General features: G+C 43.1%; 1 protein-coding gene across 1 annotated transcript in view; it reads right to left on the bottom strand.

Annotated features, from left to right (window-relative positions):
* LOC138738562 (neural cell adhesion molecule 2-like) overlaps positions 1-24,207 on the bottom strand; it is a 1,138,397-nt gene that overhangs the window by 154,076 nt on the left and 960,114 nt on the right. Inside the window, exons 8-10 of the mRNA XM_069889008.1 lie at positions 22,683-22,828; positions 18,396-18,546; positions 15,625-15,812 (exon numbers count right to left, since the gene is read on the bottom strand). Of these exons, the coding sequence (XP_069745109.1) occupies positions 15,625-15,812; positions 18,396-18,546; positions 22,683-22,828 (485 nt within the window). The remainder of the gene's footprint in view (positions 1-15,624; positions 15,813-18,395; positions 18,547-22,682; positions 22,829-24,207) is intronic.

Here is a 24,207-nt window from a genome sequence, read left to right as displayed (position 1 = left end):
TATCTTTATGTTATTTCTTCTGTTATAATTTTCCATTATATCTTTCTTCTGAGCTAACAGCTCTTGTGTCTCTTTAACTTTTTTATTAGATTCCTCTAATTTCTTTTTTAAGTCCTCTACCTCCATTTCTACTGCTGCTTCTCGTTCTTCCACCTTGTCCATTCTTTTTCCCATTTCTGATAAGGTCATATCTATTTTATTCATTTTCTCTTCTGTATTGTTTATTCTTCTTCTTAAATCATTAAATTCTTGCACTTGCCATTCTTTAAATGACTCCATGTATCCTTTAATAAGAGAAAGTATATCCTTTATCTTGCCTTTCCCTTCTTCTTCTATTTCACTGTACTCTTCCTCTTCCTCTTCTTCTTCCTCTGGGTTGGCCATCTGTTGTTTCTTTGTTGTCCTTTTCTTCTCTTCTTTCTTGTTTTCGTTGTCTTCTATGTTCTCCTCTTGCTGCAGGTGTTCTGCAGCTGTCATTGCCGGCTGTGGAGATCGACTCCCCAGCTGGTCACCCCTCCCATTAGTGTGTTTTTTTGCATGCGCATCGCGCATGCGCGAGGAGTCGCGCATGCACGGTTGCGCACTTTTACTCGGCTCAGCGAGCCATTTTTGTAGTCCACTTTCTACCGACCTGAGGGAGCGGGTTTCTCTCTCCACCGCGGGCCTCTTCGAATAGGTAAGGCATTCTCCTTCTTCTTCTGTTGTCTTTTCTTCCTCTCTTCTTACTGTTGGTTTCGATTTTTCTTTTTTCGTCGCCATCTTCTTTCCACCTTTATACTCACTTTACTTTAATTTTTATTTTTGTGCCTTTGTGTTTTGCTTTATTTTTTCCGACTTTTCTGGAGAGGGCTGGAGTTCACCGTCTGGCCACTACTCCATCACGTGACTCCTGCTTGTGTTAATTAATGAATTGTCATGATCTGCAATCTGTGGACAAAGAGACATGTATAAAAGTTGGAGTGGATCACTCCAACCTCCTTCCCTATTCAATGAATCCTGGCCGATACCTCTTGTACTTGCACTTTCTCATACTCCTTGATATTTTCTCATGTCTAGAAATCCGTCTAGTTCCTCTTTAGTGTAACTGCTCAGTTATTTTGATGTACAGGTATTCCCTGGCTTATGTCCGTAATTGGGACTGAAAGATCGGTCGTATCTCAAAATGAACGCAAGTCGGAATTTTGCCTGCATGCGTGGGGTACCGAAATTTTAAAGCAAACTTTTTAGTCAAATCTTTTCATCATTGTAGATTTGATGACTTCAAGTTTTCTGAATTTGGCGATCAACTTTGGCAAATCTTTCCACATTCTGGTCCATGCTTGCCTTATTGGTTGGCGAGAGTTAAGTGCCCTAACAATATTGAATTCACGCATGTGCCAACTAAACTCCCATACGTGAACCCACCACACGTGGCAACCGAATACTCGCGCATGCGCACAGGAATCAAGATGGCTGCGCCCAGCCTAATGACCACAGAATGCTGACTAACAAGGCAAGTACGTACATTTTGGCTCTTACATCCCTGAATCCCTGTTATAGTTTGTCAAATACAACATAAACTGAGTAATTTTTTTCATTTAAAAAAAAATTTGGTCGTATGCGCAGATGGACATAAGTAGCCTAGGTCGCAAATTGGGGAGTAGCTGTATTAATTATTGCCAAAGGCTGTAGTAGTTTCCGAAACAGAAAGGGGAAAATAGAAAGGGAAGAAATGAAAGGATGTTCCTTCAGTGTGAGTGAGTGGCCATGGAACATGCTACCTCCTCTGATGTAACTTCCTTCACCTCCACTCCCTTCAGTCACCAGATACAGCACAGGAGCATGCCCTTCTGTCATTCTCATCCATGTTGACCAAGCTGGCCACCAAAGTAAATCCCATTTGCCTGCATTTAGCCCATATCCCTCTAAATCTTTCCCATACAAGTACCCATCCAAATGACTTTTAAACATTGTACCCACCTCTACAACTGCCTTGCGCAGTTTATTCCACACCCTTTGTGTAGGAAAAGTTACCCCTCAGCTCCCTTTAAAGGGACAGGTACCCCTAACGTCTTCAACAAGTGCAACTTTTGAGATAACTGTTCCTTGGTGACCATTCACTACATCATTTCATCATTGCCCATCCTGATTTTATACACCTCTGTATAATCTCAGTCTCCTAAACTTCAGGGGAAAGAAGAGTCTCAGCCTAAAATATAACTCCAGACGCCAGTGCCAGTAACATCCTCGTGATTCTTTTCTGCACCTTTCCAACTTATCATTTATTCTCATCTTAGCCCCGTATTTTATCCAATTTATTTTCTTTAATTTTATTTATTTACAGCACGGTAGAAGCCGATTCTGACCATTTAAACTGGTGATGCTCAATTACACCCAAATTAACCCCGTATGTTTTGGAGCGCCAGGTGGAAACTCACACAGACATGGGGAGAACGTACAGAACTCTTTACAGACAGCACCAGATTTGAACCCGGGTTGCTGGGAATAGTGTGTGCTAACTACTGCGTTAATTGTGCCAGCCTTTTATTCTATCTGGCCCGTAGGAAAATAATCTCATGGTTGTATGTGATATCATGTATGCACTCCAACAATAACTTTGATACCGTGACTTTAGTTCCAGAAACACCCAGCAAGAGAAAATTTGTATCTATCCAAATGAGAATTTGATTGTTCCAAAGAAATCTCTCTGCATTTTTCCAAACTCATGCTTAATTAACTCAATCTCACATTTTACAAGTTATTTCATTACTAGGAACCAATCTGGTAAATCTTCTCTGTACTTTTTCTCTCAGCAAGTACATTTATTTCTTCAGTAAGGTGACCAAAATTGCATACTCGTCTCAACAATTGTTATGGTAAGGCACTTATTTCCAAACTGTTCACACTAGCCATCTGACTCTTTCATATTTACAAAACAATATCTTTTAAAAGATTTTTGTATATATGAATATTTGTCCTGCATATGCATTGTTTGTCTCTATTGTGTTACATCTGTTTGGGTGTCTGCACGTTTTGCACCCAGGATCAGAGAATACTGGTTCATTGAGTTGTACAATAAAACCCCTGGTATCTGGCACCTGTGGGGATTGATAGATTGATAGATGCCGGTTGTTTGAGATTGCATCCTGTGTGATCAGAAAAATAACTGCTGTGGGGGGGGGGTGCCAATTTTAAACGTTTTCATTTTTTACCTATTTATTTTTTTGCAGGTTGTTTGAGGCTGCCGGTTGATTGAATTCCAGATAATGTATTCTTTACAGATGATAATAAACATGATTTGACAAATCCTTTTTGCCAACGTATCGCTTGAGACATAAGTGACTGTAGAAGCCAGAATTTAGAGCAAAGAACAAACTGCAGGAGGAACCCAATGGGTAGAGGAATGTCTATGGAGGCCAAAGGATGGATGATATTTTGAATCAAGATCTGAGAGGGAGGTGTGAAATGAGACTGGAAAGGTGGAACTAAATGGGCGGGGGGGGGGGAATGATGGCAGTGGAGGCAAGGTGGGGAAGGGGGATAAGTTGAGACAGAGGAAGGTAGGGGATGAATGGAATCAGACAAGGGAGGGATGCAGGACAGATGGAACTATGAGTTAGGGAAGAAATTGGAAAGGTGATTCCTTACTATCAGTAGTAAAAAGAAACTGTAAACTGAGGAAACATCTGTTTTCACTGCTGAAATGCATTGTTCCTTGATGCAGAATCTTTTAAAGAATTTTGGAAGTGGGGCAGGGATGTGGAATATCATAAGGTGATAAGGAAGGGAAACTGCAATAAATCGGATCGGACAGATTTGGCTACAGAAGTGGTGCTTCAATCCTGACCTGCGGTTCTGTCCGTGTGGAGTCACCCTGTGACTGAGTGAGTTTCCTACAGTTCCACAGGTTGCCTGCACATTCCAAATATGCGTGGCTTGTAGGGTAAACCCATTTGCTTTCAACCTTTTTTCTTCCCCCCCACTCACACACCATCTTAAGTAATCCTTTACTATCCACAGAGAACCTATAGCATAGGATGCCCACAGGTGCTCTGTGGTTAGTAAGGGATGTGGTACGTGAGTGGAAAGAAAAATGTTGAGAACCACATTGGCCGATGGAAGTTGTACCTGATATTGAAGTGTGTGGTGGAATCAGATGGATCTGGAGAGTAAAATGGCTTAGAGAAGGATGAGTGTAAAAATGGGCACGATGGTTAGTACAGACTGGGTGGGCTGAAGCAACTGTTACTGGAGACCGCAGTCAAGGGACTTGCATTGGGCTGCAGACTGTAGGAGACTGGCTGAATGGGTACCAGCTATCAGAACCGGGATGCGAGAGGGTGCCAAGGGGCTGAAGAGTTCCTAATCGAATCGGAAGTTTGGATCTGGTGCTCGGGATGCCTGGACTCTGAGTGGCTGCGGGAGCGCTGGAGGTGAATGCACAGACACTTAGTGACTCTGGGGGTATCTCTCTTTTCCTTCTCTTTCTCTGACTGTAAGAGGCACCCTCAGGCAATTTCTGCCGATGGCGAATCTGTCTTCATGATAGAAGGCAAAAGGCAATTTTGTGTAATATGACATTGTTTTTAATTAGACGACAATAAATGGAATCTTTAATCTTGTTCCTGTGCTGTACCAATGATTATGGGATGGTTCTTTCAAAGAGACAACAGAGTCTATCATCCATAGACTCGTGGAATCATAGAGCTTTGCAGCTTGGAAACAGACCCTTTTGGTCCAACAACATTCTGCTTGTCCCATATGCCTGTGTTCGGCTCCAATCTCAATAAACCTTTCCTATCCATGTATCTGATTAAAATATCTTTTGAATGCTGCAACTGCCCCCACTTCTACCTCTTCCCCTCTCAACTCGTTCTATACACCCACCACCTCTCTATGAAGAAGGTGCCCCTCAGGTTGCTTTTAAATCTTTCCCCTCTTGGCTTCAATATATGACCTCTAGTTTTAAGTCCCCTTACTCTGGGAAAAGTACTCGACCGTTTACTTCATCTAGACCCCTCATGATTTCACCAATCTCCACGAGACTCTGCTCTGCTTACCACAGTCTGGAGAGAAAATTCCCAATCTATCCAGCCTCTCCTTATGACCTGCCAGTCCTGGTAACATTCTTGTGAATCTTTTCTGCACCCTTCCCAGATTAATGACATCTGACCAACCACTAGGTGACCAAAATTGCCCACAATTCTTCGAGTCCATTTTCACCAACACCTTCCACAGTTTTAACATGCTCCTGCACTTGATGTCCTAAGTGTGGAAAGCAAGTGCCCCAAACACATTCTTTACCACTATCTCTACCTGTGACACCATTCTGATAGAACTATGGAACCATATCCCGAAGTCTCTCAGTCCTACAGCACTCTCCAGAGCCCTTAATAATTCCTTCAGAACAGACATAAATTGGGCTGGCTAAACAAGGGAGTTGTAGATTGGGCAAAGCATCTGAAAGTCACTTTAACATTGCAAGCACATCTTACATAAATGGAGCCTGTTCCATTTATAAAGTCTGCCATCTATAAAATGAGTCACTGGCCTTTTTCGCTGGATTTAATTGGGCGAGCAACAGCTGGAAGTTAGAATGGCATTTAGTTGCTTTGTACCATTCCAGTGACCCTGAAATAATGAGATTATCAAGATTGCCGATTCATAATTACAGTGACATCAGAGCAGACTGAATCAGGCTGTGTGGGAAGGAGATACCAGCTGCCACTGTCCAAGACTACAAGGAATTGCAGAGAGTTGTGAATGCAGCTCAGGCCATCGCTTGAATCAATGCCCCCTCCATCAACTCCATCTGCACTTTGTGGTGTCTCAAGACATAGAAAAAGGCCCATCCCTCCCTGGTCACGTTATCTTCAACCCCCATGCCCACACCCTCCCCATCACCCCATCAAGCAGAAGATACATGGAGGAGTCACGTGATGGCCGGTAGGGAAACTCCAGCCCTCTCCAGAAAAGTAAAAAAAAGATAGAGAAAAACAAAGGCACAAACATAGAAACCATAACAAAGTGAAAGTGAAAGTGTGGAGAAAATGGCAGCGAAGAAAGAAAAACCAAAGACAATGGGAAGAAAAGAAGAAGGAAAGATGTCGGAGGAGGAAGGGGAAGGCCTTACCGGTACGAGGAGGCCCACCGTGGAGAGAGAAGCCCACTCCCTGAGGTCAATGGAAAACTCGAACTCGGGACTACAAAAATGGCTCACGAAGCTAAACAAAAGTGCGCGATGCACAAGACAAAAATAACACTGACGGGAGGGGGGAACCAGCTGAGGAGTAAATCTCCACAGCTGAAACAGACAACTACAACACAACAGCAAGACTCTCAAGAGGAAAACATAGAAAATAACGAGAACAAGAAGGAAGAGAATAAAAATAGGAAATCAGAGAAACAACAGATGACCAACCCAGAGGAAGACGACCAACACCAAGACACTTCTAATACAAATAATAAAAACAAAAATACCCAACAAAATAAAATAAACAACCCAACAAGAAAACCAGAAGAGACAGAGGTAAAGGACACAGGTCCTGGAGTTGGACTCAGAAGAAGAGGAGGAAGAACATAGAGAAATGGAAGATGAAGAGAAGGGCAAGTAAATGGATATATTTTTTTTTAAAGAATATATGGAAACAGTAAAAGAATGGCAGTCACAAGAATTCAGTGAAATAAAAAGAAGAATAAAAAGTACAGAAGAAAAAGTGAATAGATTAGAGATGATCATGACAGATATAGGAAAAAGAGTAGACAAGGTGGAAGAACGAGAAACAGCCATAGAAATGAAAGTAGATGACTTAAAAAAGAAATTAGAAGAATCTGATAAAAAAGTTAAAGAGACACAGGAGCTGTTAGCTCAGAAGATAGATATAATGGAAAATTATAATAGAAGAAACAATATAAAGATAGTGGGCCTTAAGGAAGATGAAGAAGGCAAAAATATGAAAGAATTTATAAAAGCAGAAGATACATTAGCTTGAAGACATGAACTGCCAGATTCAAAGACAAAGTTTAGAACATGCCCCCACATCTCCTCACTCACCACTATTAGGGGCCCCAAAAGGTCTTTCCAAGTGAAGTAGCACTTCACATAAATCTGCAAGGGTCGTCTACTGCATCCGGTGTTCCCATTGTTGTCTCCTCTACGTCAGAAAGACTGGTCGCAGACTGGTAGATTGCTTTGTTGAGCACTTTGGCTCTGTCCGTCGCAATAGCATGGATCTCCCAGTGGTCATCCATTTTAATTCCCATTCTTATTCACTTGGTGACATGTCTGTTCATGGTCTCATGCCATGCCAGATTGAGACCACCCGCAACCTGGAGGAATAACACCTCATCTTTCGTCTGGGCACCCTCCAATTGGATGGCATTAACATTGACTTCTATGGGTTTCGTTAAACCAAGCACACCCCCCACCTCAGTTGTTCTCCTGTCCCCTTTTCCCTGTTCCCTTTCCCTCTGCCTCCTTTCACACAGACAAAACCAATTCTAACCTTTCACCTTATCATATCCAATTAACACCTTATGTTGGTCTGGAATTCTTTGCCAGACAGCATTGCTTCTCATCTAAGATTTCCTATTCTTTGATTATTCCTTGAAGGAGGGCTTCGGCCCAAAACATCAACAGTATATATCCTATGGACGCTACAAGATGAACTGAGTTCCTCCAGACATTTTAATGCATTTTTACTATAATCACAGTGTCTGCAGACTTTCGTGCTTCACTTAGAACATACGACAGCACAGGACAGGCCCTTTGGCCCACGATGTTGTAATGACCAATGTAAACCATCAATCTAACCTTTTCCAATCTCACCCCAATAACCCTCCATTTATCTTACATCCATGTGCCTAAGAATCTTTTAAATGCCCCTATAGTACCAGCCCCCACCACCACCCCCAGCAGTGTATTCCAGACACCCACCAGCCTCTGTGTAAAAAATGTACCTCTGTGGTCTCCTTGAAACTTCAATGAATGTCCTCTGTTATTGGCTCTTGTCACTCTGGGAGAAAAAGGTGCAGATATCCTCCTCATCTATGCCTATCTTATATACTTAAATTAAGTCACTGTCCATCTTTCCAAAGAGAAAGCCTCAGGTTGCTCAACCTCTCCCCATAAGACGTACTCTCCAATCCAGTTAGCATCAGAATCTTTGTGCAATCTCTCTAAAGCTTCCACATTCTCCCAGTAATGAGGTAATAAGAATTGAACACAATACTCTTAAGTGTGGTCTCAGCAGAGTTTTACAGAGCTGCTGTAGCACCTTGTGGTTCTTGAACTCAATTACATGGCTAATGAAGAGTAGATCACATATGGCTTCTTCACCACCTTATCAACTTGTATGGCAACACTGATGCATCTATGGACTTGGATCCCAAAATCCCTCTGTTCCTCCACACTGCTATAAACCACTCTGCTTTCAAACTACATCACTTCAGACTTTTATGAGATTTAGTTGCACTTCTCCACCCAACTCTGCATCCAAGTTGTCACCTTTATTTATCGATACCGTGCTCACATGTTAAAGCTGTGATAACGTTTCTCCAGGACCGTGGAACATATTTATATAAATATGTTAGAATAAAAGTTCAAAATATTTATCATATTAGGACTTACACATTAGCAGTCCACGGTACCCTATCCTTAAATGTTCTGGGAGTTCAGAAATCTCATGGCTTGGGGGAAAAAGCTCTTGCCCAATCTGGACATAAGGGCCCGAGTGCTGCAGTACCTCCTACCAATTGGCAGAAGGGGGAACAGTTTATATGGGGGGTGGGTGGAGTCCTTCACAATGTTTATTGCCTTTTGCCTGCATTGAGTGTTGTAGATGTCCTTCGTGGTAGGAAGAGAGCCGCCAGTGATCTTTTCCACTAACTTTGCCATCCTTTGCAGCGTCTTGCGGTCCGAGGTGGTACAGGTTTCAAACCAGGCGGTGATACAGTTCCACAGGATGCTCTCGATACATCCTCTGTAGAATGTAATGAGGATGGAGGGTTGGAGATGAACTTTCCTCCGCCTTCGCAGGAAATAGAGGCGCTGTTGGGCTTTCTTGGTTATGGAGCTGGTGCTAAGGGACCAGGTGAGATTCTCCACCAAGTGCACTCCAAGGAACTTGATAATCTTGACGACCTCAATGGTGGAGCCGTCAATGGTCAGCGGTGCAGGATCCCCCCAGGCCCTCTTGAAGTCGACAACCATCTCTTGTTTTTTTTTAATGTTCAGATACAGGTTGCTGGCTGTGCACCAGTCCATTAGCAACACCACCTCATCTCTGTCTATATCCTCTTGTAACCAAAGCAATCTTCTACATGATCCACAACCTTCGTGTCATCCACAAACTTTCTGACCCATCCCTCCACTTCTTTGTTCAAGTCTTATGTAAACATTGCAAAGAGCAGGATCACAAAACAGATCCCTACACAATGCCATGAGCCACTAACTTCCAGGTAGAATATGCTCCTTCTACCACTACCCTTCTCTGCTGTTCTCAGGCCATTGAGTGCACGTCAGATGGGTAAAACTGAACATTTTATATGTAGCACTTTTGTTTTATTTTGAACTACCTGTTGCACTCAAGAATAGGTTGATTTGCCTGGATAACACGCAAAACAAAGTTTATCATTGTATCTCAGAACATATGATGACAAACAATTCAATTTAACCTTGTCCTGCAAGTCAGAGAGCAAACACGATGTTACCTCAGCTAGACTGGGCTTTCTATAAATTACTTTTAAGATCAAAGAGTTTTACAGCGATCTTAATGATTAAAAATAGAATTGCATAGAATTTACATCATGGATCAAGGTGATATTTAGTGTAATGGTGGGCGCAATGCTGTTACAGCGCCAGCGATTGGGACCAGGGTTAGAATCCTGAACTGTTTGTAATGGGTTTGTACATTCTCCCCATGTCTGCCTCTGGGAGCTCTGGTTTCCTTCCACTGTTCAAAATGTATTGGGGGGTTGAAGGACAATTGGGTGAAATTGGGTTTCATGAGCTCATAGGCTGAAAGGACCTGTTAGCGTACTGAATGTCTAAATTAAATTAATATTTCTGATCTGCATCTGGTTTAGACAGGGAAGACAGAGGTAAGTTGTCCTTGTGGGCAGGCTGTTCAAAAGTCACAAGAACAAGTACAAAGTTAAGAGCAAAAAATACATGGGTGGATGTGAGGATAATTATTTTCTTGAAGAGAATGGAGATGGTCTGCTATTCACGGCTTGCAGTTCGATGGGAATAGAATGGTCATCCTTGGATAGAGAAACAGTGAATCATTTGGGTCTGAGACACTTCATCGAAAACTGAGAAAGACCAGGCTTCTATCCTGAGACGTTAATCTCTCCATCAGATGCAGCCTAACCTGTTGAGAATTTCCACCATGTTCTATATTTTTTTAAATCTCAGACTTATAGCATCTGGAATTTTCCCCAATCAGAATACTGTGATTAATAACTAAATATAAATGCTTCTGGAAAATATTTTGTTTTCAATGCACGTAAGGATAACCAACAACCACATAGGATGTACATTTTGGTTCATTATCCTGCAAGAAATTGACAGGTTGCTTTCAGAACCTCCACAGACTCATCCCACAGCAAAACAAAAGCCGCAGATGCAGGAAATCTGAAATAAAATCTGACCGTATTCAATAGGTCAGGAGTTACCTGTGGAGTCAGAAACAGATTGAATGGTTTAGGTTCTGTTTGATCCAATTATCTGGCTTCACATGCACCTATTCTGGACCTGACACCAGACTTGATGAAGGGGCTCAAACCTGAAATGTTGGCTATGTATCTTGGCATAGCAAAAATAAAGTTCACTGTTTGACCTGCTGATTTTTACTTTAACCACTGTGTTTTCAGATTTCATGTTTTACCCAGACTAATGGGTGGACCACTGCAATTGTGCAGAAGGCTCCAACTTTGTGATCCACCAAGGAAGTTTAATGACCGCGATCATGGATTAAAAAAGTAAAAAAAACTAATAACAAACATTCAATTAAGGACACATTATTTTACTGTTTAAAGAAAATAAAAATGTATAGATAAATAGAAGAAATAAACAAAAATCTTCATGACCTTACTTTGTAATGAGGTCCATCAAGTCTCCCACGTCAGTACAATCTGAAACCGTCAGCAGAGAGGGAGATTGCATGGGCTAATACCTGACTGCCAACGTGTCCTGACTTCTGTACTGCAGTGTGTAGATTCAAAATTCCCAGACACATCAAGAAAAAGAGAGCAGAAGGGAGTGAATGACTTCTCCACCATGAAGCACAATCCAACAAAAGTGGATGAACCGTAATCATATTGAATGGATGATCAGGCTCAACAGGCTGTGGATTAACCCAGCTTGGTACTCTACAAAAGGATGGCCATTCTCCCTCCTTTCCCTTTTCCTCTTTCACCTCACTCTCCAACCCTTCCCTCTCTATTCCTAAAGCCATCCCTCCCCTCCACCTCCCAGCACGCTGCTATGCCCTTCCCTCCCTTATCCACCTGTTACTTCCTGCCTTTGAGACCATGCTCCTCCCCCCTTCCTCCTCCCTCCTCTATCATTTTCTATGGGCATCTGCCAACATTTTTCCATAGCTTGATGAAGGGCTCAAGCCCAAAACATTGGTTATGCACCTTTATCTTTGCTATATAAAGTGCACTGTTTGACCTGCTGAATTTCTCCAGCGTCGTTTTTTCACCTACCCCTATCTTCTCCTGTTTTTATGTTCTCACTTGACAAATCCAATGAAAACAGTAGCACAAGTGAGAGTGGGGCGAGAAACCAAAGGAGTTCTCAGTTACATCAAACAAAGTCTAGTAGAAATAGCAGCTGAATGTCATAATTAGTATTACCAGGATTTTGAGTTAGTAATGCTTTCTTGAGGTTGAAAGCTGATACAGAATTTGAGTGTTTGTTTATACAAACATTAATCAAAAATAACCCATCTTACCAACCATGAATAAAAACCACTCCTGAGCTGAACAAAAAAAAAACAACCAGAAGGTTCCAACTCTAATTGTTATACATCTGTGTCTTCTGGTTAATGATCCACTTGCTAATGGAAACTGTTACTTAAAATTCTGCACCATTAAAATATCTTGTCATTTTAGCAATTGTATTAAATCTCAACAAAAGTAATTGATGAAGGGAGGGCAGTAGATGTGGTGTATATGGATTTTAGTAAGGCATTTCACAAGGTCCCCCATGAGAGACTCGTTCAGAAAATCATGAGGCATTGTATCCATCGAACCTTGGCAGTGTGGATGCAGAATGGGCTTGCTTGTAGAAAGCAGAGGGTAACAGTAGATGGGAAGTATTCTGCCTGGAGGTCAGCGACCAGCGGAGTCCTATGGGGATCTGTTCTGGAACTCAATGATCTGAGTGCTTAAGTAGAAGAATGGGCCAGTAAGATCTGTGGATGATACCGAGGTTGGAGGAGCTGTGGAAAGTGCTGAAGGCTATCGCATGATATAGACCGTGTGCAGAGTTGGGCAGATGGAGTTCAATCTTGATAAGGGTGATGTGATGCATTTTAGAAGGTCAAACTAGAAGGACGAGAGCAGGGTTAATGGTTGGATATTGAACAGTGTGGAGGAACAGAGGGTTCTTGGGAGTCCAACTCCATGCGTATCTCAAGATTGCCGTGCAAGTTGATAAGATAGTTAAGAAGGCCTATGGGATACTGGGCTTCATTAGTCAGGGGTTTGAGTTCAAAAATCGTGAGGTTATGTTGCAACTCTACAAATCTCTGGTGAGACCGCACTTAGAATATTGTGTTCAGTTCTGGTCAATGTATTACAGGAAGGATGTGGAAGCTATAGAGAAGGTGCAGAGGAGACTTACCAGGATCTTGCCTGGACTGGAAAATATGTTGTATGAGGCAAGGTTAGCAGAGCTGGGATTTTTCTCTTTGGAGTGAAGAGAGATGAGAGGTGACTTAATAAAGGGCTACAAGATTATGAGAGGCATGGATAAGGTAGATAGGCAGAGGCTTTTTCCCAGGGCAGGTGTAGCAAACACCTGAGGACATGTGTACAAAGTGAAGGGATGAAAGTGTAGGGGACACATCAGGGATAAGTATTTTTACACAGAGAGATGTGGGTGCCTGAAATGCCTTGCCAGATGTGGTGATGGAGGCAGAAACATTAGGAACATTTAAAAGACTTTTAAATAGGCACATGGATGAAAGAAAAATAGAGGGTTATGAGGTAGGAAAGGTTTAGTATGATTTTGGTAGGAATGGTACAACATCGAGGGCGGAAGGGCCCATACTATGCTGTTTTGTCCTATGCTCTTCATTGATCTATACAAGGAAAGCAAGCCAATGTTTTTTAAAAAAGATATTTTATGGATTTTGGTCATTCGTGTCAAAGCCTACATTTATTGCCCATCATGAATTGCTCTCAGGAAGATATTGCTGAGCTACTTTCATCAACTGCTGAAGACTTTCTTCCGAAGGTCACCCCACAGTGTGATTTGAGAGGAGGTTCCAGAAAGTGACAATTAAGAAACAATACATTTCCAAGGCAAGTAGGTGGGTGATGGAGAGGACCCTGCAAGTGATGGTGCCACACGTGCATCTGCTATCCTTAGTAGTGACTTGGTAAGCTTGCCTTCATGGGCCAAGCATTCAGTGTAAGTGCTGGAATGTCATATGCAGTTGGAGTCAACCTTGGTTGGACCACAGTTGGAGTATTGAGTTTCGTTTTGGTCACCACGTGGCTTGAAGGACGTGGCAGGGATTGGAGGATGGCGATATGAGATTCAAGATGTTGTTCCTCAAATTTATGCATGGACTCAACCTGTTTCGGCCATCTCCAACCAGATGTTGTCTTCCCCAACTTCTAGTAACCCTCTTGCCCTTATTTTGTCACTTTCTCCCATCCGTCAGGCTCCCCAGAGCCTTTCCTTTCTCCGATTGGAGAGCATCTTTCTTAGCCCTTTGCCCAATCACCTTTCAGCTCCTTTCTTTTCTTCTCCCTCCTTCCTGTATCCACCTGCTAGCCTGTACCCACACCCTACCACCCCACCTCCTCCCGTAACTCCTTATTCGGGAATCTTCCTGATTTTCGGTGCACCTGCAGAAGGACTCCAGCCAGAAATGTCGACTGCCTAACGCTTTCCATGAATGCTGCATGACCTTCTGAATTTCTCCAGCTACTAATAAAACAATTACATTAGTACAGTATACTTAAGAGCTCAGAAAATGCTGGAGGAACTCAGCATCCAAAGGAGGTAAACATATATAACCAATATTTCGGACCTGAGGCCTTCTTCATGGATGCTGTGAGATCTGCTAAGTTTCTCCAGCAATTTTTTTAAAATTGCAATTAGAGCATCTGCAGACTTTTGTGTTTCACTACATTTGACTGAATTAAAAAGAGACCATAAATACAAAAAAAGTTTGGTAACAGATATTCACAGTTATTTTAGCTGTTCTCCACACATTCCATCTGCACCCCACCCATGCCTAGATTCTACCAGTCACCAACACACAAATAACATCCCGACTTGTTCATATTTGGGATGTGGGATGATGCTTGGCCACCCAGAAGAAACCCACACGGTCACAGTGAGAATGTGCAAACTCCACCCAGACCATTGGAAGTCTCTGGAACTGGGAGTGGCTCCACGTGCTGTGCCGCAGTGACTGTGCTTTATACTGTCTATGATTCACGATGAACGTTCCTACCTCTTAAACATTACCCAGCAGCAATGCCATTTTGGCAAGTCTGCATGAACCAGTAGTTCTCAACCTTTTTCCTTCCACTCACATACCTTTTTAAGTAATCCTGATGCCATAGGTGCTTTGTGATTAGTAAGGGATTGCTTATATGTGAGTGGAAAGAAAAAGTTTGAAAACCACTTGTTTTATTCATCTCTAACTGAGTCATTATGTGCACGGTTTTGTAATTCCAATGGAAAAGGTTCTCAACCACTACTCTAGACCTGATTCTTACTGAAATATTTTGCTTGAGAAAAATTGTCATTGGCCCTCTCACATATCACTTTATTATTTCACCTTTCACCCTTAACCTAAATCCTCTGGCTCTTGTCTCACCTCTCCTCAATGGAAAAGGCCTGCTTGCATTTATTCTATCTATACCCCAAATAATTTTGTATACCTCATTCACATCTCCAGACATTCTCTAATGGTCCAGGGAATAAAGCCCTAACCTGTTTAACCTTGCCCTGTAATTCAGCTCCTCAAGTCCTGGCAACATCCTAGTAAATTTTCTCTGCACTCTTTCAATCTTATTGATACCTTTCCTGTAGGTAAGTGACCCAAATTGTGCACAGTACTCTAAATTGTGTCTTAATTTGCTTGGAGAACTTCACCCTAACATCTCAACATCTCAATGCTTTGATTTATGAAAGCCAACATACAACTTTACCATAACATCCCAGCTCAAACTCAATACTTTGATTTATGAAAGCTATTTGGACATTGCACCTTTAGCCCAATCAGATCCCATTGCAGTGGTGCAACCACACAAAGTTTGACAGTAAGCCGTATAAAGGTGAGGTCTAAGGAGAAAATAGAAATAGACAGGAAGATGATGCAAAATCTTGATCAAATTATATCAGAGTTCACACTGATCACACAACACACCTTCAGGAAACTTCTCACCCACCTGCAGAAGGATCTTGGACCCCTTTTTGTAAAAGTTGACAGCAGATGTGTTTAAATCCGAGAGGACAACCCCTTCCTTTCTCCAGTGGATGGAAGGCTGAGGGTTGGCAGTGACATCACAGCTGATGTTGATGGAATTTCCCTCCCATGAATAGTAGGTCACCTGGGTTGAGAGGAACTTGGGAGCATCTGAGAAGAAGAGAAAAAGAAGGAATTAACTGAGGAGATGTTCAGGTACCCAAAATGCTCTAGTTTGCAATAAGCCACGTCATGATTGAAAGGTGTAAACTTAGCAAGGAATGGGGAGTTAGGAATCACTGTGATGTTCCCCTTCATCCATGTGTTATTGCAAAATAGTGCACTGCACTCCATTGCCTTCATTCATTCATTTGGAGCTGAGGGGCTGGGTGTGACCAGTGTTTACCTCACATGTCCAATGTTCAGTGGAGAAAATTTACCTTCCCCCTTCATCTGGGGTCTCAATGGTCACAGGTACTTGACGAGCATCAGGGGGAATGTTGGCCTCACCTGGCAGTAAGACCGAGGTGATTGGTGAAGCAGGCCCACTGAGGGGTTGGTTAAGGTACAAAGAACAATGAGGCCAAAGTTGGGTGTTAGTCACATGGATATTGAAAAAGGTATATTTTAAATGAGGGGAGCAGGGGTGATTGGATGGACTCCTTAACTTTTTGCTACATGACCTCTGACCAAATTCCATTTCTCACATTCATACATGACAGGATTTATATATATGGCCGAGATCATACCCCTACATCATGGTAGAAGGACCTTTTGTCCCAATTACATCTAATTAACCTACCAACGCCATACGATTTTTGGAGTGTGGGAGGAGACTGAAGCATCCGGAAGAAACCCATGCAGGAGTGAAACACGCAAGTCGGCAGATACCGCGATTGTAGTCAAAACACAGAAATGCTGGAGGAACTCAGCTAGTTTCGGGCCAGAGCCCTTCCTCAAGGTACCATATATCTTTACATCCTATGGATGCTGTGAGACCTCCAGCATTCTGCATTTTGAAACCCACAGAAGTCACCGGGAGAATGTACAAATTCCTTGCAAACAGCACCGGATTAGAATCCAGGTGTTGGGTGCTGTAATAACGTTGTGCTAACTGTACATTAACCGTGCCATCCCTAACGCTTACCGTATTCCATTGAAGAACTTATAGCGTGGCCACTGCTGGTATAGAGGTCAAGACAACAGCTATTTTACATACATGGAGCCTCCCACAGCATTGAGTTAAGCAGACAATCTGCTGTGTTGATTAAAAACATAACCATTGATGTGAATATCCATCTCAAGACAAAGGATTCTTTTCTGCCCACTTCCAGAGCAAATGGGGCCTCAGTTTAATGTCCCTGAGGTTTCACCGACAAAGTAACACTCTCTTGGTACTGCACTAAGAACAGCAGCCTCCATGTTTGTGCTCGAGTCTCTGTGAATGGGATTGGAACCCATAACATTTTTACAAACACAATCACCTTGATGTTCGCGCCAAGTCACAGCCAAATCTTTGATGTGACTGGGTCAAAATTCAAGAACTCCCTCATAGAATTGTCATCTTTACAGCATGGTAACAGGACCTTCTGGCCCATGAGTGTGTGACCCCAAATACAGCAAAGATATCCCCTGTATGTTTTGAAGGGTGGGAGTAAACTGGAGCACCCAGAGGAAACTCACACAGGTCATGGGGTGAACATACAAATTCTTTACAGACAGCACTGGATTCAAAGCCGGATCACTGGCGTGTAATAGCGCCGCGCAAACCACTACACTTATCGTGCCACCCTCAGCTTCTGCTTAAAACTGGACAGAAGGAAGGCCATTGGGTCCCTGCCTGATCTGCATCAAGCTGTCCCCTCCCTTCTCTTATTTCCCTGCCTCTCTGTTACCTATTCTTTCTCACATCTGACACACACCCAATGAGTCACCTTTGATTCTATTCTGTTGCTGGACTACACTCACTACCAGGAGCTAATTAACCTGCTAGCACATTTCCTGGAAAGTGTGAGGAATCCTATGAGGTTACATAATTGGCATTGACAGCAGTTGGGGTCAGGATCGAGCATAGGTCCCTGGAGCAGTGAGGCATCAGCACGAACTGCTGCGCCACTGTATCAACCAGGAGATCCTGCACCATTTTGCCCAAAATAGTTCAATGAGAAGCCCAGCCCAAGCTTTTCAATAGGCCATGACTATAGGGTGGCATGGTTAGTGTAAAGAGTGACACGGTTATCTTACAGCACTACTACAGCGCCAGTGACCCGGGTTAGAATACAGCGCTATCTGTAAGGAGTTAGTACATTCCCCTTGTGTCTGTGTGGGTTTCCTCCGGGTGCTTCAGTTTCCTCCCACCCTTCAAAAATGTATCAGGGGTGTAGGTCAAATGGGTTGTGTTGAACTGCGGTATACTCATTAATCTAGCTCTGCCCTGTCCTGTGACTGGACCTGTGGCTCCTCCCGCTTGACCCTGTATAAAGGCTCCAACACCTTAACCCCTCCCCAGAAAGCCTGGCTCACAGCACAGGATGACCTTCAAGTAAATATAGTTCTGTAACTCTAGTCTTTATTGAGTTGTAGATAGTGCATCATGGGTACAATTAGGTGGCATGGGCTTGTGGGCCACAAGGGCCTGTTACCATGCTGTATGTCAAAATTTATATTTATGTCAAAATTTTTAAAAAATTACTAAACTTCAATATTCCTTGACTCACAGGGCTGTTCCCACCAGCATTAAGTGGTTGTACTTACATTGAATATCTAAATGCATACTCTTCTGGTCTCGCCCGATGGGACTTACAGCTTCACAGTGGTACATCCCCGAGTCGCTTAGCTGAATATGTCTGAAGCGCAGTGAAGATTTACCCTCATGACTCTGGACTTCAGTCCTCTCATTGCGAATCTGTTGATAACAATTGAAACCATTACAATGAATGCTATATGTTTTAAATATTGAATTTAAATTTAGACATACAGCACACTAACAGGCCCTTCCAGCACATGGGTCCATGCCACCTAATTACATCCAATGGACCTATAACCCCCAGTATGTTTGAAACGGTGGGAGGAAACCAGAGCACCCAGTGGCAACCCATGCAGACATGGGGAGAACGAACAAATTCCTTACAGACAGGACAAGATCTGAACCCAGGTCATTGGTGCTGTAACAGCATTGTGCTAACCACTACACCAACTGAACCACCAAAAATCCCTTGGCTAGTCATGGAAACTGCGGATCCGGTTAATGAAAAATGAGTTGGGGAGGCTGGGAGAGGAATGGGAAGCCCATATCCCAGATGCTGGACAGTATGGCACTTGTTACAATTTTCCACCAATTTAATCGAGCTTTACTCCTCACATTCATTTCCAACTCTCCTCAGCAGCTGTCAAAATTCCTTTCGATGCAGCTGCTCTCGCTCTCAGCTGTGTGCCCTCAATGTTAATTGGCTTCCTTCCATTCTCAGCTGACATTTCCCAATGCAGGATTTGTCTTCTTTTCCACCCGCCCAACTAAAGGACTGGGCATCTTCAAGCTTTGCCTCAGAAGAGGATAATAGTGTGAGCAATGTGGAGCCTATGTCTTGTAATTATCCACCTGCTCCTTCAAACTCTGGTGAAGTGTTTCTGACACCGTTACAAGTACACCACAAAACAAGAACAGGATTCGGGCTCTCTGTCCTTCGAGCCTGCACCATCAGTTGGAGAGATCATCGCCGATTTACGCTGGCCACTTCTGTGCCGGTTCCCAGAACCCTTGATTCTTTGACTTTGAATATGATGATTGGACCTCCATTATTCTTAGTCAGAGAGTCACACAGTGTGGAAACAGACCCTTCTGCCCAACTTGCACAGGCTGACCAGAAGGATCAACCAACACAAAAGTCTCCAGATGCTGTGACTGTAGCAAAAAGCAAACTGAAATGCTGGAGGAGCTCAGCCGTCTTTCAGTGTCCATAAAAAGCAAAGATGTATTGCTGATGTTTCGGGCCTCAGCCCTTCATCAAGGAATAAGCAGAATGAGCCAGAAGCAGGAAGTCTCAGAATTCAGATGATCCCGGCTGGGGGAGGAATCCAGACCAACAAAGGGTGTTAGTTGGATATGATAAGGGACAAGGTAAGAATTGATCATGTTTGTGCAAAAGGAGGCAAAGCTGGAGGAAAGTGACGGTTGGGGGGGGGTTTAACAAAGGCCAGAGAAGTTGATATTAATGTCATCCGATTGGAGGGTGCCAAGTGGGAAGATTGTGTTTTTCCTCCAATTTGCAGGTGGTCTCAGTCTGACAGTGCATGAGACCAAGGACAGACAGACATGCCAGCAAAGGAATGGGATGGAGAACTGAAATGGGTGGCCACTGGGAGATCAATGTTATTGCAGTGGACAGAGCAGAGGTCTTCAACAAAGTAATCTCCCAGTCTGTGTCCTGTCTCTCTGTAGAGGAGACCAATCAACACTAGTCCCACATGCCTACATTTGGCCCATATTCCTCTGAACCATCCTATCCATGCAGCTATTCAAATGTTTCTTAAACTTTGCAACAACCACCTCCTTTGGCAGCCTATTCCATACACCCACTATCCTCTGTGCAAAAATGCTACCTGTCCTATTAAATCTCTCTCCGCACCCTCCTTCCCCCCCTCCCCCCCCCAAGAACTTGAACCTATGATTTCTGTTTACCGATTTTCCCTACTCTGGGCAAAAGACTGTGCATTTACCCAATCCCTTCCTCTCAATATGTTGTACATCATTGCGAGATCACCCCTCATCCTCCTGCGCTCTAAGGAAGAAAGCCCTAGCCTGCTCCATCTTTTCCAGTGTGGCCGTGGGGCATGGTTGGCCAGTCAGAGATCCTTGCTGCTGCAGTGGACAGAGCAAAGGTGCTCAACAAAGCGATCTCCCGGTCTGTGTCCAATCTCCCCGATGTAGAATAGGAGGCATCAAGAGCACCTGATGCAGTAGGTGACCTCTGCAGATGCGCAGGTGAAATGCCCAGCACCAACATTACTGTTGAGCTTAATGTGACATTGCAAGGGAGATGCCACTGCTTTGCTGAGGCTGAGGAAGGAAAATTTCTCTGCTTGCATGGAGAGGAATGCATTGAGCCCATCCCATGCACAGGAGCACTCTCTTTTGCCGGGCGGAGATTCTCAAAATACACCAGTTATATTGGAGATGAGAAGATTGTTGATATTATGACGAACGTATTCTACCTACAGCTTCAAGTTTTCAGGTTTTGATTATTGGTTCAATTGGGGCGATTTTCTTGATTCTTGGCCAAAATTGGGAATTTTTAATTGTTGAAAACATTCTTCATGCAAACACATCGATATGTGGGTAGCATTCACAGTACAGTAAGTAATGCTGATGGCTCACAGCTTTAGCAAGATGGGGCTATCTTGACCTTTGATGCTGTCTATGTGGTGTCTGGATGTTTTCCTCCAAGCATTGCATGGGGTTTCTCTGCTTTCCTCCCACTCGGTTGGGGGGTGGGATCAATCAGTTCCTAGTGGAGATGGGAGGGGGGGGGGTGGGTCTGGAGCATCAGATGACACACAGGAGACTGCAAATACTGGAAGAGGAAACTTAACAAAGTGGGCAGGAGGAACCCAACAGGTTCAGCAGCCTTAGGGGTAGAAAAATTTAGACAAAAGATAAGGGTGTATGGATTTTCGGGTGATGTATTAACACAGATAGAGGATTGGTTAACCACTAGAAAGCAAAGAGTTGGGGTACAGAGGTGTTTCTCTGGTTGGCAACCAGTGGTGAGCAGGGTGCCACAGGGGTTGGTGCTGGGCCCGCAACTGTTCAGGACGTATATTAATGATCTGCAAGAGGGGACAGAGTGTAGTGTATCTAAGTTTGCTGAAGACACTAAATTGAGTGGAAAAGCAAATTGTGCAGAGGATATGGAGAATCTGCAGAGAGATATAGTGAGTGCGTAAGATGCAGCACAATGTTGGCAAATGTGAGATTATCCACTTTGGAGGTTATTCTGCAACTGGTGAGGATGCATCTGGAGGATTGCATGCATCTCTGGCCTCCTTACTTGAGGAAGGATGTACTGACTTTGGAGGTGGTGCAGAGGAGGTTCACCAGGTCGATTCCAGAGATGAGGTGGTTAACCTATGAGGAGAGATTGAGTTGTCTGTGTCTGTAAATGCTGGAATTTAGAAGAATGAGAGAGGATCTTATAGCAATATAAAAGATTATGAAAGGCATAGATAAAATAAAGATAGATAAGATGTTTCCATTGGTGGTGGAAACTATAGCCTCAAGATTCAAGGTTTAGGACGGAGATGAGGGGGAAATTGCTTTTCCCAAAGGATGGTGAACCAGTGGAATTTTCTGCCCATTCCAGTGGAGGCTATCTCAATAAATTTATTTAAGACAAGGTTGGATAGATTTTTACACAGTAGGGGAATTAAGGGATATGGTGAAAAAGGCAGATGAAGGGCTCATCCAGATCAGACATGATCCCATTGAATGGCGGAGCAGGCTCGACGGGTTGGATGGCTGACTCCTTATTTCTTATTTCTTGAAGTGAATGGCTGGCATTTCAAGCTGAAACCCCTTATCGAGACAGCATCTTGGATTGACAGGCTTGGACAGGGAGGATGGATGGGATAGTTCTAAGAGACTCGATGGGCCAAATAGCCTCTTTCGTGTTGCAGAAAAATGTGAAATAATGCTTTATTTACAATGAAAGACTGTTAAACTGATAAAAATAACAGCAGCACATTTGAGAATGAGAATTTCTGCCAACATTTATAACTATTTTGGCTTATCCCAGTTACGTCACACATCACAAAATCTGTTACCATTTCACAGACAAATATGAGTGGGAAGTATTACAGCAGAATCTCTGTACTTTGAAAATCTTGTCCTATAAGCGAAGTGCACAATTGCCATTGGAGAAGGAAAGTATCAATTTAGAGCTTCATTGGTGTAAAACAACAAAACAATCCTTTACACACTTTATGCTTTCCCTTCTGTTATCAGTACAAATTGGAAGGCTCAGTTCCTAATTATAGATTTCTTACCTTCTCTCGTTCAAGAGAATTGCTTCCATTGCCAGACTTACTCCAGAAGATGGCTGGGGTAGGGTCCCCTTCTGCGTGACAGCTGATCTCCACTTGGCCATTCTCTGTGGCTGTCTTGTTCTCCAAGGATGTTATGCGTGGTTGAACTGTAGGTGGTTAAGAAGGAGGAGTAATTATAGTAATTTTCTGTCACTGTGTTGCTCTGCTCTTTCCATAGTACACTACAGCACAGAAACAGGGCCTTCAGCCCATCTAGTCAGTGCCAAATTGTTATTCAGCTTTGTCCCATTGAACTGCATCCGGACCATAGCCCTCCATTCACATCCCATCCATGTGCCAATCCAATCTTCTCTTAAATAAAGTAAACCCCCCCCCCCCCCCAAATATTCAGCACCTACAGGTATTGATAGAAGCCGGATAAGTGTATTTGCTGGTTGCTTGAGATTGCATGTTGCATGACTGGTGAAAAACCGCTAGGGGGCCCCAATGTAAAACTTCTGTATTTTTTTTTCCAATTTATTTTGCAAAATGTTTTTGCTTGGTTGCTTGAGGCTGTCAGTTGCTTGAATTCGAGATAACAGGGATTTTACCGTATCAAAATAGAGCCTGTGTTCACCACTTTTCGTTGACTACGGTTTTTTTGCACTACAAATGAAGAGAAATTCTGCTTGGCCCACAGGGATTATAATTTCAAGCTTGTATGTGATGAGATGTATGAACTCTGACAATAAATCTGAACTTTGAACTTGAACTTTGAATTTGGGAGGTCTTGTTACAGTTGTTTTAGAATTTGGTGAGGCCCCATTTGGAGAACTGTGTTCAAGAAGGATTGCAGTGTCATAGGAAAGATGTTGTCAAGATGGAGAGCGTGCAGGGAAGGTTTACACTGATGTTGTCAGGACTCAGGGATCTGAACCACAGAGATCAAGCTAAGAGTTTATTCCTTGGACTGCAGGAGGATGAGGTTAATGTATCAGAGGAGTACAAAATCATGACAGAAACAGATTGAGTGGTCACAGTCTTTTGGCCAGAGTAGGAGAATCGACATCCAAAAGAAATAGGTTTAAGATGAGGGGTGGGGGTGGAGAGATTTAACAGGAACCTGAGGGAAACCTTTTTACGCAGAGGTTGTTGGGTGTATGGAACAGGCTGCCGGAGGAGGTGTTTGAGGCAGGTACTATTGCAACATTCAAGAAAAATTTGGATAGATACATCGTTTGGATTGGTTTAGAGAGATATGGGTGAAACGCAGGCAAGTGGGTCGAGTGTGGGAGGGACATTTTGGTTGGCGGGGGAAAGTTGGACCAAAGGATGTGTTACCATGTTTTATAACTTGAGAAAGATAAAGGGAGATTTTACTGGATATAGGTTTGTTGAACACACTGATTTTTGGCTATAAGTTTGTGTTTTAAATAAAATTAAGTATCTGTATATAATTATGGAAGAAGTGGTGAGCACAAGGTGAGGACCTCACAGTTGTCAGCTCCAGTGATCAAAGATAGAACATACAGGCCCCTTGGACCAC

This window comes from Narcine bancroftii, chromosome 7 (assembly GCF_036971445.1).
Source record: "Narcine bancroftii isolate sNarBan1 chromosome 7, sNarBan1.hap1, whole genome shotgun sequence".
Taxonomy (NCBI): Eukaryota; Metazoa; Chordata; class Chondrichthyes; order Torpediniformes; family Narcinidae; genus Narcine; species Narcine bancroftii.
The sequence above is the reverse complement of the archived record's forward strand: the minus strand, read 5'-3'. Positions and strand labels throughout refer to the sequence as shown.